The sequence below is a fragment of the Halichondria panicea genome, chromosome 4 (genome assembly GCF_963675165.1).
Source record: "Halichondria panicea chromosome 4, odHalPani1.1, whole genome shotgun sequence".
In the NCBI taxonomy this organism is placed as follows: Eukaryota; Metazoa; Porifera; class Demospongiae; order Suberitida; family Halichondriidae; genus Halichondria; species Halichondria panicea.
This window is the reverse complement of record NC_087380.1, coordinates 6,519,615-6,537,863: the sequence shown is the minus strand read 5'-3', so window position 1 is coordinate 6,537,863 and position 18,249 is coordinate 6,519,615. Positions and strand designations below refer to the sequence as shown.

Genomic DNA, 18,249 nt, shown 5'->3' with positions numbered 1-18,249 from the left:
TAGTGCATGGAGATCCTACAAGATAACTGACTCATAATTATGTCTTATTATCACACTATGCATGTATTAGATCCCATTTGAATGTATTTAGCAGGGAACTATGAGCTATAGTACCGGTACTATAGATTCTGGGCTACAAACCACAACATTATACATTTTGATACACATAAATTATTGTAGCTAGATGCTTTGTGTAGTAACATAGTAACAGAACTAGAATGGAAGAGAGAAGCTCTAGAGTATTTTTGGCTTTGTTCAAGAGTAGTAGGAGCCGCTCGTTTCTTGGGCAGTGTGCTGTACAGTTCATTTAGTCTAGAGAGTAGATTACCACAAATGTGTGAGTAGTTGTACTTAAATGTAAATATATTTTGATTGGAGCATTTCTAAGAAATGGTGTTGATACCCGTGTATAGATGATTGACTGAACTACAACATATCCAAAAATGTTTCCATGAAAACATAAGGTGGTGGGTTTGTGGTGATTAATAGAACAACAGCAAATTGTTATAGTGGGTAATCGGTTAGAGTAATAAAACACTAACCTTAAACAGCTAAGGTCTTAGACTTTTCTCACACAATAGTTCAATGGTTTAGGTATCCTGACCATCCCTTTATGGGTCTTACATATGCTCACAGTGTCTATAATTCATGATTTACCGGTTTTTAGGTACACTTTTGGTTAGAGTAATATCTTCTGAAAATGTTATAGCTTAGCTTTAAACGTTCTCTGGTAAGTTTACAAATAAATGGGCTACATTTTGATACCAAGAACATCCTCTATGCTTATTCCATTGTTGAGATATCACTGAAAAACTGCATATTCTACTATTTTCTACCGTTTTGATGACATCACAAGCTGCTAACCACAAATCGATCACGCTATAATTAACCACATAAGTGGGCGTACAATAACTGTACGCCCACTCTTAATTACGTTTGTGGTTGATTAAAGCATCATTGGTTTGTGGTTTGCAGCTGTTGATGTCATCAAAACAGTAGTAAATAGTAAATTATGTAGCTTTTCAGTGTTATCTCAGCAATGGAATAAGCATATAGGACTTTCTTGGTATTAAAATGTAGCCCATTTATCTGTAAACTTACTACAGAAATTTGAAAGCTAAGCTATTAATTTTTCAAAAGTTATTACTCTAACTAAAAGTGTACCTGAAAACCAGTAAATTATTAATTATAAACACTGTGAACATCTGTAACACCCATAAAGGGATGGCCAGGATACCTAAACCATTGAACAATTATGTGATGAAGTCTAGGACCTTAGCTGTACAAGATTACTGTTTTATTACTCTAACGGATTACACACTATAACAATTTACTGTTGTTCTATTAATCACCACAAACCCACCACCTTATGTTTTCATGGAAACATTTTTGGATATGTTGTAGTTCAGTCAATCATCTACACACGGATATCAACACCATTTCTTAGAAATGCTCCAATCAAAAGATATTTACATTTAAGTACAACTACTCACACATTTGTGGTAATCTACTCTCTAGACTAAATGAACTGTACTTTTTTGCTGCAAGGCTGCATGGGGGAGGAGCTGAATGTATGAAAGACGCGCTGCAATAAATGCGGGGGCATAAAATCGCGCGTGCTATGCACGCAGCCCCATTTTTTTCTGTGCTCTTGAGCACCCTCCTGCTTCAATCTCTAGAAACGCCCCTGAGTTCTCATGGTTTCTTGGTTTTTCTGCCACAAACTAAGCAAGGGGAGCTTATTTATAATTCATTTGCAACCCACGCATATCAGACATTACAAACCACATGATGATGTCATACATGATGTCATGCAACTCATTAAAATTCCACTCTCAGTTAGACTCGCAAGCCACTCCCTTTTCTCTGATTGGACGGGGGCGGGAGAAAAGGGACTGGTGACTCTGGGCTACAGCTTCAGAATTTGGGTAGAGGTTATTCATGGATTTTTCCACGTGATCCAAAAATTGCGTGAGGTTAAGTAGAATTGCGTAGCCTGCAAAAGTGATCGCGGGCTTCTTAGCTACAGTTTGAGAATGGATGCTAGTGTTAGAAAAGAGAAGATTGATGGAGTAATAACGACATCAGGCATTCAGCTAGGATATAGTCATCTAAGACACCAGCAGAGATTAGCTGTGTTTCAGTTTTACGTGATGAGAACTGGCAGCCGAAAGTCAGTGTGTTATTAGTTGCCTAAAGCTTTTAATAACCTGTACAATACAAGACAGATAATGGCAGAGGGCAGCAGTTGAATTGAGAGTAGTCAGACTTGTTCAAGCTGTCTTAAATCGCTGCCACTCCTCGGTTTAAAAGAAGAACTGCCGAGATTTCTACATTCATCAGCTTTTCCATGCTAATCCACAAGTTGTGACACAACAGACACTGTGGTACAAGGATCTATAGTATCAAAACGCTGGCTAGATAGATCTGTGTACTTGTCTTTAGCTTAGACCATAGATAGTGTAGTAAGAGGGATTGGAAACGGACCGCGATTGTCGGCCAGTCCAGGCTGCGCAGGAAGTTAATTCACTGCACCGGAAGCTAATAATAGTTTCTTCACATCACCTTGGGATGGCAGCACAGATTACAGAGCAGACAGACAGCACATGAGACCTTGATAAGAGCTAGAGCTAAAGCTAAGAGCAGTGATGAGCATCGAAGGTATAAGTCCAAAATACCAGTCTACATTTGTATAGCTAGCTTGCTTGTCCATTTTAATATTTGTCCCTTTTAATACAGAGAAACACTCTACTGAGATCGAGAGAAGCCACTAAGCCTCTGTTTGTGAAGACGAAGGATTCAAGATATTTAGCAGTGCCAGCATCATGTAACTGCACTGACTTTGAGCAACAAAGTTGTAGCTATGAATGGATGATTTACAAGGGAAATACAATTTAATAGCTATCACTTTAGCGTATTGTGTATTCACACTCTTATACTCTTAGTGTATATAGTTCATTCGATTCATAATTATAATTATGGTTGTTTGATCACACGTAAAAAAAATAATTATGTGCATCAAATAGAAATGTAGTTAAACACTTCGAGAGGGTTCTAGCCGATTTGCTCACTCAGAAAGGCACTTGCATCAGGGAGGATGAACAGGTCTCCTACCATGTCAATGAATGATTTGACTGCAAAGGGGCGAGGGGAGTTTTAGGTTTACAATACACATTGTATATATACGTACCTGACTGTGAACTTCAGTCCTTGTGGCATCACTACAGCATCTTGTTGCAGCCAGTGCACTTAGCTCCTTACGGCTAGAAACCGATTTTTCCCAGTGTCCCAGTCGTCCAGGTATTCATTCTCCAACCCTATAGTATATATCACCCATGGGCAAGTAAACAAGACGGTAGTAACATAATAACGTATGACCAGTATATACATGTACATACGTCAATTTGTAATTATACATGTAGACTAAACATCACAGCTACTGCCAAAATAAGGCTTTGTTCAGTCAAATGAAGGTGTCTATTGCACAATATACAGCACTCACTATAATATAAAGGCATTTAGAAATACTCACGACAAATTATATGCCAAAGAGAGGTACGGAAAAGTGGACATAAATTTAGGTCAATTTGTCATTTTATCACCATGTTGTGAACTTTTCTTAGTACTTAGCAGGGCCAACTCAACACCATTTCATTCCTTACCTAATTCTCTATCAACAACATCATCAATCTTTAATATTGCTTGTATAACAAAAAAGATATAGGTACAGAAAGTCATTCCAGTGTGAAAATGCCGCCAATTTCTGATATAGGACTGGTAAATAAGGTCCCAATAAATAATAAGTATCTACATGGTAAGAGAGGCTCTAATAAATACTGCTACTAGTTTTAGTGCTTTACCTTTGTCCTAGAACAGGAGAAAACCTTGTCTTTGTATCTCTGGACGGGCGTGATTTAGCGCTTATAGCTGCGTTACGCGCAGCCTGGATTGTCCACAAGGCCCCAAGTTCATTACATTGCATTGATAAGCCCACGTGATCCCGTTTCCAATCCCTCTTACTACACTATCTATGCTGCTTTGACACATCACAGAGGAGGTTGGTAACGCGTCATAACTCGTCACAAGTCATGTGTTAGTGCCTGCTGTTATAAATATTGGCGAGTTTGCGTCTAGCTGAGATCCAGCCAGCTAGGATACCGCACTGCAAGCATTGATTAATAGACCTCCCAGATGGACAAAGTAGTTGGCTGTAAGTGTAATGAATGTGGTGAAGAAATTGAGAGCAACCATATGCTGTTATATGTTGTTTCAGTCGGCAAAACAATTGATTACACAGTGCCCAGCTTTCCTGTATTTAAGACAAAACTAACTCCTATACAGTACACCATTGAAAATGATGAGAAACTGAATGGAATCGTGCTTGATGGGTTTATCCATGCAGATGATGCACAAACAGCAAGCGCCAATTCTACTTTGCGGTTGTGTGCTGGACATGAAAATGCTTTTTTCATACCCTTACAAGAGTTCAATAGATCTATAGACATTACTGGAGCTGAACTTAGTACGTTTTATAATGAGTTGTTTGTGTTGTGGAATTGGTTTGTAATGCCAGAGGTTGTATTTGTTCCCGAATCCCTACCTGTAGACGATTCTGAAATTCAGTATGTTAGTGATTCTGATTTAGAAGACAATGACGAGGATACTGAGGAAGATACTGATTCAGGTACCAGTAGCAATGATGTGTTACACTCCGTTGTTTTTAAATGTATTGGGTCAACCAAGGAACCCAAGTACCAAGAATTACTTGCTGAGATGGCATTGAAGAAGAGAAGGGGAGAAGTAGCTGACGTAAGAATTAACCCTGAACCCTTTAATCAATATGATTCCAGTGCCATTGCCATTGAGGGATTTGTTGATCATTCTTGGGAACGGGTTGGGTATCTTGTTCGCGAAGTATTGGAGAATGTACACACAGCACAGCAGGACAACAAAATAGTATCGGTGGAGCTATATACAGTGGGTAAAATTTATTACACACTGGACTAGATCACAGCCTGGGTGGTATTGTGGCATTAAAATAACACAAAAAGGTTCATGGGACAAAATAGTTATGCAATGTGCAAGCACTGTATGATTTCTTGGTTAAACTGTTCTCGACATCAATTAATAATATCCAATGACAACGTATAATTGTAGTATACGTTAATTTTGCTATAATCATATAATTATAGGTATAATGCATGGACTTAGCATGCATGTATATAATTATGATATAATTATATATAAATTATACAGCTAAGCAGTTTACTCATGAGCATATGAATGTTCAGCTGAAACTAGAGAAGATACACTCGCATTCGGTAGAGGAGGAAGATTCACGGGTCGATTATGAAATGTTGCCCGGATGGACAGGCTGCCTCTCACTGGAAGAGTTGCTCTACGAGACACCCCTGGAACTAGAAGCTCTCGTTGGGGAATCCGAACTGATTTAATCTTTTCTGCTGGTTGATCAAACCCTGGCAAATCTCCTTCATAAAATCTTTGGTGGGCAGTGGTGTAGTAGTAGAATGGTAGAGAAGGATCCATTCTTTTCTTGAATTCAAGAGTGATTTTTCTCCACCCATAATATACCTGAAAAGTGCATGTGTACATTTAGGTGCAAAAGCAAAGTAAACTCACTCTGACTGTCTAAATCATAATACTTGATGCATGTATCACCTGCTTTAGAGTAAAGTCTTTGCCAACACAATCCCTCAGCACGCTAAAGAAACATTCCACATCATCTGTTGTAGATGCTCTTGGATGTTCTGGAGGAATGCCATTTGCTTTATTGAAAGTGTGTCGCCACATTCTGGTCTCAATGTCAGCGGTGACACCAATTAAGGTTTCTCTGGTGAATCCTCTCACCTTGTCTAGTGGTCTGGGAAAAACAGTATGCTTATATCGCTGAATTTACACGATGGACAGAGTAAGTTACACACCTGTTAACTTCCAGCAGGCTGAAATCCTTGCTATGAGTATACCAAGGCATGAGGTCCGCACAAATGAAATCTTTGAATTCCTGGAGGAATTGCTGCCTAGTACTTTCACCCAAGCCTCTCTCATCTACAGCTCTTCGCCAATTACGCACAACTCTTAGATAGATGGCTTCAGGCATATATTGCTTTGCTTCCATAAATTTGATCACTCCTTCACCAAATAAGCGCTCAACATCTTGTACGGGCTGCTTACGCACTCCAGTCAAAGCAGGATATGTGAGACCAGTGCTTGGATCTTTGACAGCTTCTACAAAATATTCCATTCTGTTGTCGTCTACCCGTCCCTCACGAAGAGTGTTTCCCATCCTCTGTTCCATGTGCATATAAATTATAATACATGCATAATTGATTGATCAGAAGTGCTATAAGCAAAATGTATAATGCACATTGAATGTTAAATACAATGCCCTATACTTTTATACCTTAAATAGGTGTCCTTCATCTTCTCTATGGCAGAGGACTTCACCTGTGATTGTGTTAACCTCTGGAATGTGCAAATGCTTGTCAAAACTGATTCCTTGTTCACAATACTGGAGCACCCGAAAGGCGTACTCATACTGAGCCAGTATAGAACGCAACATGTGTTCTTTTTTTTCCTTCTTTCCTGATAATGAGATGGTCAATAGATATTATTATGTCACTAACATAACTGATCTATATGACATCATTATATATACTGACTGTATTATACACTGTACACTAGATTACCAGAAATCCATATGATAGTCATATCCCGAAGGAACGGTCCTCTGTCGTAGGCGCACTATCACATCTTCCATTGAGCATTCTTCTTCACTAAGACAAGTGTAAACTTTCTTCAATATGTCTTGACTAACAGCAGGGTTTGGATGCAAAGCTTGTATTAAGCCTCCTGATAACTCTGCGATGGAATCATAATACCATGACATAGTTTTATGACCATGCATGTATACCAGGTCCTACCTTTGGGCGTTAACATATCTGTCATAGTTTTGACAGAGAGTCTAGTATACTTTCGACGAACTTGAGCACGGATCTCAAAAATACTGAGTGGGCATTCTCTCCCCTTTGATCTTAATGAATTCCACTCCCCATCAGTAACAAATCCTGCATTATAGAGTAACAGTGTATACATGTACCGTACGCATGCAGTATACTTACCAGCTACTTTCATTCCTCTTGAAGTCATTTCTTTGATCATTGAGTTGACAAGAGACCGGACAGCTTCATCTTTTAAAGAATGATATGCCACACACTGAACCGGCAGAGCATAAGGTTTCTTATTCCGCTCTTCTGGGCTAATCATTACCACAAGCACATGAGTAGCCGGGGTACGTTTAAATTTCATTGATTTCTTTAAAAACTGGACAGCTTGTTCCCTGAATGAACTCAATTTCCTGGGAAAGTTTTCAGAAACTTTATCGTAAGCAGGATCACGCAGCTTGTCCGTCATAGCTCTACTTTCCACTACAAGCTGTCTTCCACTCTCATTGATGCGGCCCAGCTCTTCAACATCCCATGCCAATCCAAACATCTGCTTCTCGGAGGTTTTTCCTGCTGCTTGCTTCTCTTCATAATGCTTTGCTTTTACTGTAATACCTGGAATTGAAACATGTAACCACCATTTGATATAATTATGCAGAAAGTCTATACATATGCAGTGTTATCGAATGCAGCAGAGACCTTACAAGCTGAGATGTGTTTTAAATCTTCCACGACAAGCTGTTCCAACATCATGAGGTCCTTCAGAATGATGGAAGAATCTGACCTTGTTTCAACTCCTATCCTCTTGACAAACATTAACCTGGTTTGATGAGCATCGTACGCTTTTTTCAGTGAACCGTCAGCGAGATCTACATCTCCACTCCAAACACCTCTCACTGACTCTCCTAATCCACTCACCAAGTCAACACCATCAGCTTTAATCCACCACCAAGTGTCTGGATGAACACGGGCTGCTTCATCTAACACAGATATCTGTGAGGTGATAAAACGGGTACACACACTGCAAAAAATTTTTTTTGAAACTACATTGCATAGTCGTTTTAACACTATTCTTAAACAGTTGAATCAACTTAATATTTAGTAAAATAAAAAGACAACGTTAAAATAATCAGTATATGTGGTTTTAACTTAAAATATTGTAGAATCACACAATGTCTTTTACTTCTACAATAATTTATATAGAATCTATTATTGATATCTTAAATCAAACTAACAAACTCATTTTGATTAAATTATATTTGAAACTCTATCATGCAGCATGTTAGAATACAATATATAAATTTAGATTTAACAATAATAATATTTGTTCTAACACAGGCACACATATAATTATATACAATCAATATTTTTAACAATCCATTTATAATAGCATGAGTGATGTGAAATTATATACAGTCATGAACATTGTAAGGAAATGTACAAGTTTGCATAGAACCATAGATATTAGAGGACCTAGAAACTAAAATGAAATTGTGGGCGTGGCTATGCTAAGTCTAAGATTGCGCATGCTCAGTAGATCTAGAGCTGTGAAACCATGTGCTCCAAGAAAAGAGAAGACGATTACCCTTTCTATATGCTGGACATTTGCTGCTATAAATCTGACTGTGATGATACTTCTGTGAGAGGTGAGGGACAGACATGAAGTGTTCTCAACAGTATAATTATAAGACTTTAATAGGTATGACTGTGACTACACCAAGTGGATGATGATACTTCTGTGAGAGGTGAGGGACAAACATAAAGTGTCTAGTTTTCTGGTGAACACTGTCACTGTCAATATACCTCTAAGCATATACTTTTTCCTACAGAAATTCCTTAAACTGGCAAGCTTGACATGCGAGAACAAACGAAACAAACAGACGAATGGATAGAAGTGGCGTCATTGTTGGATATCCTCTCGGTGATTGATAATACACGGTAATAATTAATATCAATAACAATGATGTATTTACTATTATAGGTGGACTCTGCGTGGTCAAGAGTGATCGGTCTGCTATACTTGTGAGTCCAGTATGTTACACCAAGAAGAACTATTCCTTGGGCTAATTAATATAAAACTGTCCTTCTAATTTAACATTGTATACCATTGTCTCACTCAGTTGTCACGAACGTTTCCTATCACTATTTTTGTATTAACATGTTATTTATTGAATTGAATAATAATTGTTATACCGATTCATTTGTAAATCGTTGTTTTAGGAATTTATTTAGCTATAATGAGTCTTATTTATTATAATAAGTATTGTCTTAATGGTTGTTTTAATGTATGCATGGCTTAAGTAGATTTGACAATAAAACACAATAGTTTTAACCTAGCAATAATAACGTTAAAACTATATTTTATACATTAATACTTATAAGTATTTTTAAATAGTTGTTATAATTATTACATAAAAGTTGAATTGACGCTTTTTGTACTTCGTTAAAGCTACATTAATAAATGTCACCTCAGTTTCAATTGTTTTGACCATTAAAAAAATTGTTAAATTGATTAATTTTTTTTGTAGTGCATTGCCCAAATTCTATAGTGTACACATGCATGATACCTGAATACTGGCATCCAAAGAAATTCCACTATCAGCAATGTCACGACGGAGAGTACTCTCACTTACTGAAGGAATATTGGCTAACGCCTGAGAAACACTACTTACACATGAACTATAATTATATAAAGACACACTAATATACAGGCCCGGAGTTAATACAATCATGCAGCCACAACCCGTCTCCTCCTGCATGAGTATATATACCTGGACTGTGTTCTTTCTTTCTGGTGAGAGGTCCCATGCAATTCAGATACACTCCACATTGGCCCATGATGGAGTTTAGCCCACTTCTGACCAAACTGGCAGTACATAGTCTCCAACCACGATCGATAATCATGTGGACATGGTGGAACCTGGAATATAAAATGAGAGTTACATGCAGTAGCTGTAATTATAGATAAGATATTTCCCTACCGAGTTAATGTCTGTAGCTGAAAAGAAATTGGTGACATATTCTACAAGTCCTATTGGCATCCTACGAACAGGGAAACAGGAATCACTTTGGTCTGGTCGTTCGGTACCCACACCTTTGGCCAGATTATACATAACATTTGATCGACCGTGGTTCTGTAGGTGAGTCATTGCTGCTGCTGACAATTCCAGGAAATCTGCTGGTACACATAAATGCAAAGTTTCCTTACAATAGTCACAAAACATTTCAGACAAAGCCAGCAAATCAGGTGATACGACTGGGTGAGCACTTGTGATTGCAGGTTCATCTGTTTGCACCTCAACACTTACTGCCACAGGTACTGTTTCTTCCGTCTGAGTCTGAACACTAGCTGTTGTTAACATGCGTGCGGTCTGTACGCTGACATTGGCTGTATTGGACCTGGTCTGCACCTTAACACTAGCTTCTTCAGTTTGTATAGCAACAGAAGAATGTAAAGCAAAGTAGAAGTCCTCTGCATTTTGGGGCTGAGCAAATTTTTTCTTTAACCAACCAACAACTTTATACCGGCATGATGCACCTACACAAAAAACCAAGGGACATGTGACATTTATTACAATAATTATCTCAAGCCGTTATTTCAGTACAACTGAACTTCGACAGCATGTAATTATATACATGATGTATATTATAATACAGTCGACTCATGCTGTTGCATTTAGCAGCACCCCTAGAATATTGAGTACTGAAGGCTTTAGCGCCAGCAGAGACATCTACTTCTTACTTTACCTGATCGCTGAACTGTTGTTTTGGCTTGTGTTCTAACAAATGAAGCAGCTGCTTTCCAATATTTGTTGTTGTGATGAGTGGGCCAGTTGCTCTTATCGCAGTGAAAGTGAACAAACTCTACCAAAGCCTTGATCTCAGCCTCACTCCAAGCATCAGCATATTGTCTACAGTATACTTGTCGTTGAGGAGCTGTAACACTTGCATTAGCAGAATGAATAATATGGTGAGGAGAACCAAGCTCCAGCTGCCTAGGTTTACAGACTGGGAATCTACTATGGGGAGAGTTTTCTAACAGTCTTAGCCTTAGGGGTGCTCGTTTTCCTGGCCTGGTCGGTGTCAAGTAAGTTGGACTGCTCCTAGGTCGTTTTAGAAGAGAAGACATCAGTGCTAACACATTCGCAATACTTTGCACTACTGCGTTACGATCTAACGCTAGGTTGGAAAAGGTTGGAGAATAATGAGATTCATTGGAAATGGCAACAACAAAAAAAGAAAAGATTTTGCAGTCACATGAGCAAATTATGACGCGTGACCAACCTCCTCTGGACACATCAGAATCAGAGGAGGTACGACACGGTCACATGACCAGCCAAAAGGATTATGAATCTCATTAACTTGTGCATGATCAAGACTGTGTACTTTGATAGTGGATTTGGTTTGGCATGTATCTTTCAAGAAATACACTTGGATCAGGATGGTTCATTGCTGGGCTTATACTAATATGAAATAGCTTTTCAACCAGTTTTAATCACCACTTAGATTTTGAGATATTATTGTTTTTAGTATAATTCTGTTTTAGAGTGTTTAATAAGTATTCTGTGCCTGTATTCAGGATAGGATCACTGCCAACATCTGAGCCTTGGTTGTTACAACAAATCTAATCTCTACTTGTAAAACTCTAGCTACTATACTAGCCAGCAACAAATTCACTGAGTTTTATGCTCTAAACTTGTCTCTTTATGGCGCTTACTTCAAGTTACTTGCCACCAGTTGAATTGTGTCATTGGAATGCATTTTAACGACTTCTTTGTCTTTCTTGCCTTCAATCAAGAAATAGCAGCCACGTGAGCTTAACCGCGTGTAGGTTCCACCCCGTTTGTGCTATTCCCAGAGGAGGCAGGGTAGCCTCGACTCCAGCCCCTTGAATAGTGGGCCTGGTATTTACTGTTGGCGCGTGGGTGGACAATTAATTTATTATTTACCGTATTTTATCTCATTGAACGTTAAAACAGTATTTTATCTTATTGATAAAGAACAGAAAAAAGAAAAAGGAGAGGCTACCTCTCTGTATATACTGTAGACAGAGACAGCTAAGTAAAACATCAGCTCTGTAGATTTATTCATTAACTTGAGGCTCGGATCGGATACACACTCAGGCGACAAGTTAATCTCATAAGAAATTAGTTAAACCTGTGGGTAAAAAATAAATGTGGATAAGTACAGTGGCTGTGACGTAACATAATGTGAGGACTACTTATTGATTTACACAATAGATTTACCATTGAGCGCACTATCCATTAATACACACTCAAGCAACAAGTCCGGATACACACTCAAGCAACAAGTCCCTCGGATCAGATACACACAAGTCCCTCGGATTGTAAACACATTCAGGCCACACAGTTCTCGGATCAGATACCACGTACTTACTCTGTGACCAATTTTCGGCAAATGTCACAACAATACTTCCTTCCAGAGAGAATGGTACTGAACGTCGAACAGACACACTAACACTTTAAAGATGGCTTCACTCAGAGAAACAAGAGAAACAAGAGGAGAAATCACCATCACAACACTTCTTTCAGAGAGAGGTGCACTGGTCCTGTCAAGCTTCACATCAATCAAGAAAGGGAGTGTCTGGAAAGCAGATGGACTTGCTCTCTGGGACTTGCCATAGCCGGTCGGTAGGGTACCCACATAAACACCAGCGTACAGACACTTCAACGCCTCCAGCTGCTTGTCTTTCAAGACTAGACCTGGTTTTCCAACACAGGATAACGCGTACGCGAGAGCAGAAGAGAAGGTAGCAGCCATTACACAACTTGGACTAGATTTCTTTTTTCAATGACATCATTATAAATGAAACGGATATCAATGTTTTACAAACTAATGCGGAATAAGAATACTGATAAATATACTACAATTTACGATTACCCAGATTCTGGGTAATTCTGGCGCATGCGTAAACAGTGTATACCAGGCCGTCTTTCTCAGCGGCTTGGAATCGAGGCTAGAGGCAGGGGTGCGACATAGCAGGTTACTCCCGCATTGCATTCCTGCAGTATTCCAACTTTTGTATCGCGTTTGTTAGGACACTAAAAGACTAAAAGAGAAATACCGGAAGTGAAATTAAATAATGGGTGTGGCCTAGCGGGGTCCAATTTGCTGGCGGGTACCACATTAACACTAGTGTACCAGCATATAGATAGGCTAGCTTACATACATATACATGCATGCACGCCATGCATGCAGTCTCAAGAAGATCCTAGACAATCAGATGCTACTCTGTCCTGCCGGTTAAATTGTAGCTAATCCTTTCCAGTGCCCAAAGTTTTCTCTGGCATTGTCAGTAAAGTATGGATCAATCATGAGCTAGATCACTAGATGTAGATGTAGCTCAGCTAGGCTGCAAAAAAATGGGAGTGCATGGTGTCACTGGTTTTTCCATGAGCTTTATTATAATTATATATACTTAATATAGGAATTGTTTATGACATGTATGGGTCTATACATCACTACACTGTTTGAAAGTATACAGAGCTAACGTGCAAAACACCCTCAAGTGTAAATTTCTCTTTTAGTGTGAGGTCTGCAGGTTCACACTAAAAGAGAAATGTATCTGTATACAGATTGTTACTGATGCTGTTGGTCTCTGACCGTCTGTGGTATTTGAAAATGGTGTGGTAATTATGTAGATATGTGTAACACAGTGCCTGAACATGCAAAACACCTCTGGTGTAAACTTTCTCTTTTAGTGTGAGGTCCGCAAGTTCACACTAAAAGAGAAATGTAGCTGTACAAATTATTACTGGTGCTGTTGGTCTCTGACCGTCTGTGGTGCTTAAAAATGGTGTGGTAATGATGTAGATATAATTATGTGTAACACAGTGCCTGAACATGCAAAACACCTCTGGTGTAAAATTTCTCTTTTAGTGTGAGGTCCGCAAGTTCACACTAAAAGAGAATTGTAGCTGTACAAATTGTTACTGGTGCTGTTGGTCTCTGACTGTCTGTGGTACTTAAAAATGGTGCATGGTAATGATGTAGATATGTGTAACACAGTGCCTGAACATGCAAAACACCTCTGGTGTAAAATTTCTCTTTTAGTGTGAGGTCCGCAAGTTCACACTAAAAGAGAAATGTATCTGTACAGATTGTTACTGATGCTGTTGGTCTCTGACAGTCTGTGGTACTTGAAAATAGTGTGGTACAATGTGTGTAACACAGTGCCTGAACATGCAAAACACCTCTGGTGTAAAATAATCTTTTAGTGTGAGGTCCGCAAGTTCACACTAAAAGAGAAATGTAGCTGTACAAATTGTTACTGGTGCTGTTGGTCTCTGACTGTCTGTGGTACTTAAAATGGTGTGGTAATGATGTAGATATGTGTAACACAGTGCCTGAACATGCAAAACACCTCTGGTGTAAAATTTCTCTTTTAGTGTGAGGTCCGCAAGTTCACACTAAAAGAGAATTGTAGCTGTACAAATTGTTACTGGTGCTGTTGGTCTCTGACTGTCTGTGGTACTTAAAATGGTGTGGTAATGATGTAGATATGTGTAACACAGTGCCTGAACATGCAAAACACCTCTGGTGTAAAATTTCTCTTTTAGTGTGAGGTCCGCAAGTTTACACTAAAAGAGAAATGTATCTGTACAGATTGTTACTGATGCTGTTGGTCTCTGACAGTCTGTGGTACTTGAAAATAGTGTGGTATAATGTGTGTAACACAGTGCCTGAACATGCAAAACACCTCTGGTGTAAAATAATCTTTTAGTGTTAGGTCCAGCGGGTTCACACTAAAAGAGAAATTTAGCTTTACAGGTTTTTTACTGCCTTCGTGGTAAAATTAAACTATAATTATAGTTAGACACTAGTTGATAAGATCTACATGAGAAGTACATGGGAAAAGTGCCTCAGAGCAGGTATACTATGGGACTTAGTATACCTGCAAATTTACTTAGTATACCTAGTATTCCGTTGTCAAGTAATTGTATTGTAGTCAAGCGGTTTGCGCATGTGCACTAGTATCTAAATGACTGTTTTGTCGGTGTTCATGTGACTTAGAAGCCCTCAGCCACTTTAGTACCCTCGCTACGCTCGGGATACTAAATCAGTGCCTTTGGGCTTCTAAATCACAGAGACACCTCCAAAACAGTGTCTAACTATTATTTAATGTACAATTATAGACCCATGCATGCATGCATGTATATGCATGTCATACTGCTCTGCCAGGTAAAGTTCAACAGACAGTGCTTACTTCCAGTGTACAAATGTGTTTTGCTAGTATTATAATTATGTAAAGGAGATCAGTATATATACTTGTTGTGAGACTGCATGCATGTATATTATTGCATGTTAGTCTTAATAGTGACGCATGGAAGTGAAACAAAAGCCTATGATCCTGTGTATATAATTATAGGCTATAGCCATGCAGAATTTTGTTTGAATTTTATTGAACAATGTTATCCAAAAGGAATTGCACTTATAGGTAGTCACGTAGCTATAATCCTATAAATGTACATGTACTTCCCAATAATTATAGTAAAAGTATAAGAGTATTAAGCTAAAACGTGAGGTTGTGAGCTAGCTGTGTTTCACAATAATTATAATTATATATATGCATGGGAATTAAAACAGCACGTTTAAAAATGTAAATTTAAAGTTGTATACGATGCACTATATAGAGCATATACTGAGAGAAGCAGATTGTGTTCCACATGAAATTTAGGTGTTCTAATAAAAAAGAGTGCCTATATATAATTATATGAATGAGTTTATTCTAGAATTCTTGCACGGTGTTGCTATGGTTATTGTATCTACCATGCAGTCAGATTGTTTTGTGTTCTTTTTGCTTTTAGGTAAGCCCTGCAGGGTGCTTGCCCTTGTGTCTGATCATCATCATCACTCGTACCGTTTCTTGGGCTAACCCGGTATAGAGCGTTTCTTGTTTGTGAGAGTGAGCTTATAGGGATGCATTATATAGTCTGCTGACATCAGCAGCAGGTATTTGAACTTCATCCAGGCATCGCTCAGAAATGAACCATATATTTCATGAAATATAATCCTCAGCATTCCTTGGAATTTGACAAAGTCCCCTCTCGAAGTAAAACACATAGGAATGTTGGGTCTTGTGGATTTTAAGACAAGATACAGCTTCGTGATCACTCCCATGGATTCTTTCAGTTACCATAACTTGAAATGTTGCCGTTGAGCACTAAGTCGAGTATGTTTTTTTGTCTTGTCGGAGCTGTTACAATCAATTTGGTGGAGGGAGTAGAAATATGCACTGACCGGAGTTGTCATTCACTATACAGTGCATCCAATCTAAAGAGTTAGAATATACCACAAATTAATGTGTGAGTATATAGTGGTACTTAAGTATAAATATGGAATATTTCTGAGAAAGTCAACTGATCCCATTGTGTAGGTAAATGAATAAGCTGTGGTGATTAATAAAACAGTGTTATATATATAGTGGCCATGCATGGGTAATCGGTTAGGGGGAGAAAAGGCCTATAAGGTTTCCGGTTATAAGGCCGGTTTGGAACTTTGTCACAACATCTATAGATAGTTTGGCTATCTTGTGAAAGTGTTGCTTAAATATATCTACACATCCTCCGCAGTGCTCAAAATTGCTACTTTTTAGTGCCGTTTCGGTTAAGGAGAGATTTGAAGAAGATCTCACAGCTAAGGTCCAAAAATTACACCGAGTAAGCTTGAATAAAATTAATGTCTAACTTTTGATAAGAAAAGTTTGTCTAGAAATACTTTAATTCCGGAGATAATTGATGTTACACACCATCACCCCCATTTTTCACCTAAAATGATTTCCCACTATAACAACTTTTGGGGAAGTATTTTTGAATATACCGTATATATCTTCTAATTTATCGGACAGCAAAAAATAATTATTTTGGAAATTGTCCGGGTATATAATTGGAACAGATTTTTACAGAGTATGCGAAGTGTCCGGAATAATTAGAACAAGCAAGCAGCTGCATGCGAAGCTAGCTAAGTTTAATAGAACAGTGAGCAACTGAATAGTTGGACTATAGCTAATAATTATAGTATGTTATAGTTATAACACGGGCATGCACAAGGGATGTATGGAATATATTGCACTGAAGCACGAGGGCGTAAGCCCCGAGGGCTGCATGTTCCGAGAATGCATGCATGCATGGGTGTTCCGATTATGCTCCTATAATTATATGTATATAATTAATAGTATGGCTATAAGAGTGCAATAATTATGGGATTAATAGCATGAGTAACAAGCAATGGCAAGGATACTAATTGCACGAGGCGTAGCCCGCCGAGTGCTATTAACCTTGCCAGTGCTTGTTATGAGTGCTATTAATCCCTTATTGCACGAGTAGCCATACTATTGATTGTTAATCGTTTGTGATGCAGTTTTAAGGACATTTTTAGCTGCAGTTTCAGTAAAAAAATTAGCCGTGGCCGTAACTCAACTTTTCAAGGTATTGTCGGGAATATTAAAGCACTGCATGGAGTGTCCGTTGTATTAGAACAACGAAAATTGCCCAAAAGAGTGTCCGGGATAATTAGAAGTGTCCGATAAATTAGTAATTATTATGGTATAGCTTATTCATTCACCTATATACAATGCATGGTATGTTATAGTTATTGACTGGTTGACTAGTAATTATGGCTTATAACTAACCAATGCCGAGGGCGTAGCCCGAGGCTGAGGTTGGTTATAGACCATAATTACTAGGCAACCAGTCAACAACTGATTTATTTACTGCAAAAACAGCAAAACAGTCATTTGAACATCAATGGAGACAGTCAAGCTTGCATGCTCTCACAGTAACTTGTGCCTCAGAATATGCAGTTAGAACAGTTACAGCTGTCAAGTATGAGAGCTTGCCTAGCTAGAACCAAGCAGCTACATGTAGGTTCTACTGGAAGCCATAAACTTTGACCAGACCCGCCCACCAATATCAGCAGCTGCCGTTTTCAATTTGCAAAGTCTACCAACACTGCATGCACTGTACTCCTCTACCTCTGAGCCACAGCCTTGACTAGAAACACAGAGCAAGGATTGAACTGCAGTGTTTCAAGCCTCATGAACATGTAATAAGTAGCTTAGACTGCTAGCTAGCTCAGGTCAATATGACAATAGCACAAAACATAGTCTACAAAAACTTGTTGCGTGCTGTATTGCTATTTTACTGTGTACAAATTGTCAAGATGATTCAAAAGTTGAATAGTGCTTGTAGGAAGTAAAAATATGAGCCATATTCCATACTTCCCTGGGGGAAGTAAAATATGGCTCATATTCACTGGAAATCACCTA

At 38.6% G+C, this 18,249-nt stretch overlaps 2 protein-coding genes and 4 long non-coding RNA genes across 6 annotated transcripts; 2 read left to right on the top strand and 4 right to left on the bottom strand.

The window, feature by feature from the left end:
* The first annotated feature begins 1,933 nt into the window (after positions 1-1,933).
* LOC135335632 (uncharacterized) lies at positions 1,934-3,009 on the top strand. Its single transcript, XR_010394572.1, has 2 exons — positions 1,934-2,661; positions 2,740-3,009. It is a non-coding gene; the product is annotated as an uncharacterized LOC135335632 (long non-coding RNA).
* LOC135335631 (uncharacterized) lies at positions 2,959-4,020 on the bottom strand. The gene is made up of 3 exons (XR_010394571.1): positions 3,861-4,020; positions 3,191-3,317; positions 2,959-3,134 (listed from the first exon to the last, which is right to left on the bottom strand). It is a non-coding gene; the product is annotated as an uncharacterized LOC135335631 (long non-coding RNA).
* A 1,101-nt stretch (positions 4,021-5,121) lies between these two features.
* Positions 5,122-6,601, bottom strand: LOC135335629 (uncharacterized). Its single transcript, XM_064531188.1, has 4 exons — positions 6,422-6,601; positions 5,943-6,307; positions 5,680-5,881; positions 5,122-5,592 (listed from the first exon to the last, which is right to left on the bottom strand). Exons 1-4 carry the CDS (start codon positions 6,578-6,580, stop codon positions 5,266-5,268), a joined length of 1,053 nt encoding a protein of 350 aa, XP_064387258.1. The 5' UTR covers positions 6,581-6,601; the 3' UTR covers positions 5,122-5,265.
* Positions 6,602-6,604: 3 nt separating this feature from the next.
* On the bottom strand, positions 6,605-11,610 carry LOC135335628 (uncharacterized). The gene is made up of 7 exons (XM_064531187.1): positions 10,710-11,610; positions 9,944-10,500; positions 9,530-9,882; positions 7,667-7,955; positions 7,140-7,577; positions 6,942-7,085; positions 6,605-6,879 (listed from the first exon to the last, which is right to left on the bottom strand). Exons 3-7 carry the CDS (start codon positions 9,719-9,721, stop codon positions 6,704-6,706), a joined length of 1,239 nt encoding a protein of 412 aa, XP_064387257.1. The 5' UTR covers positions 9,722-9,882; positions 9,944-10,500; positions 10,710-11,610; the 3' UTR covers positions 6,605-6,703.
* Positions 8,201-9,158, top strand: LOC135335630 (uncharacterized). The gene is made up of 3 exons (XR_010394570.1): positions 8,201-8,608; positions 8,662-8,707; positions 8,792-9,158. It is a non-coding gene; the product is annotated as an uncharacterized LOC135335630 (long non-coding RNA).
* A 315-nt stretch (positions 11,611-11,925) lies between the features above and the next one.
* On the bottom strand, positions 11,926-12,930 carry LOC135335489 (uncharacterized). The gene is made up of 2 exons (XR_010394518.1): positions 12,209-12,930; positions 11,926-12,119 (listed from the first exon to the last, which is right to left on the bottom strand). It is a non-coding gene; the product is annotated as an uncharacterized LOC135335489 (long non-coding RNA).
* Between the last annotated feature and the right edge of the window lie 5,319 nt (positions 12,931-18,249).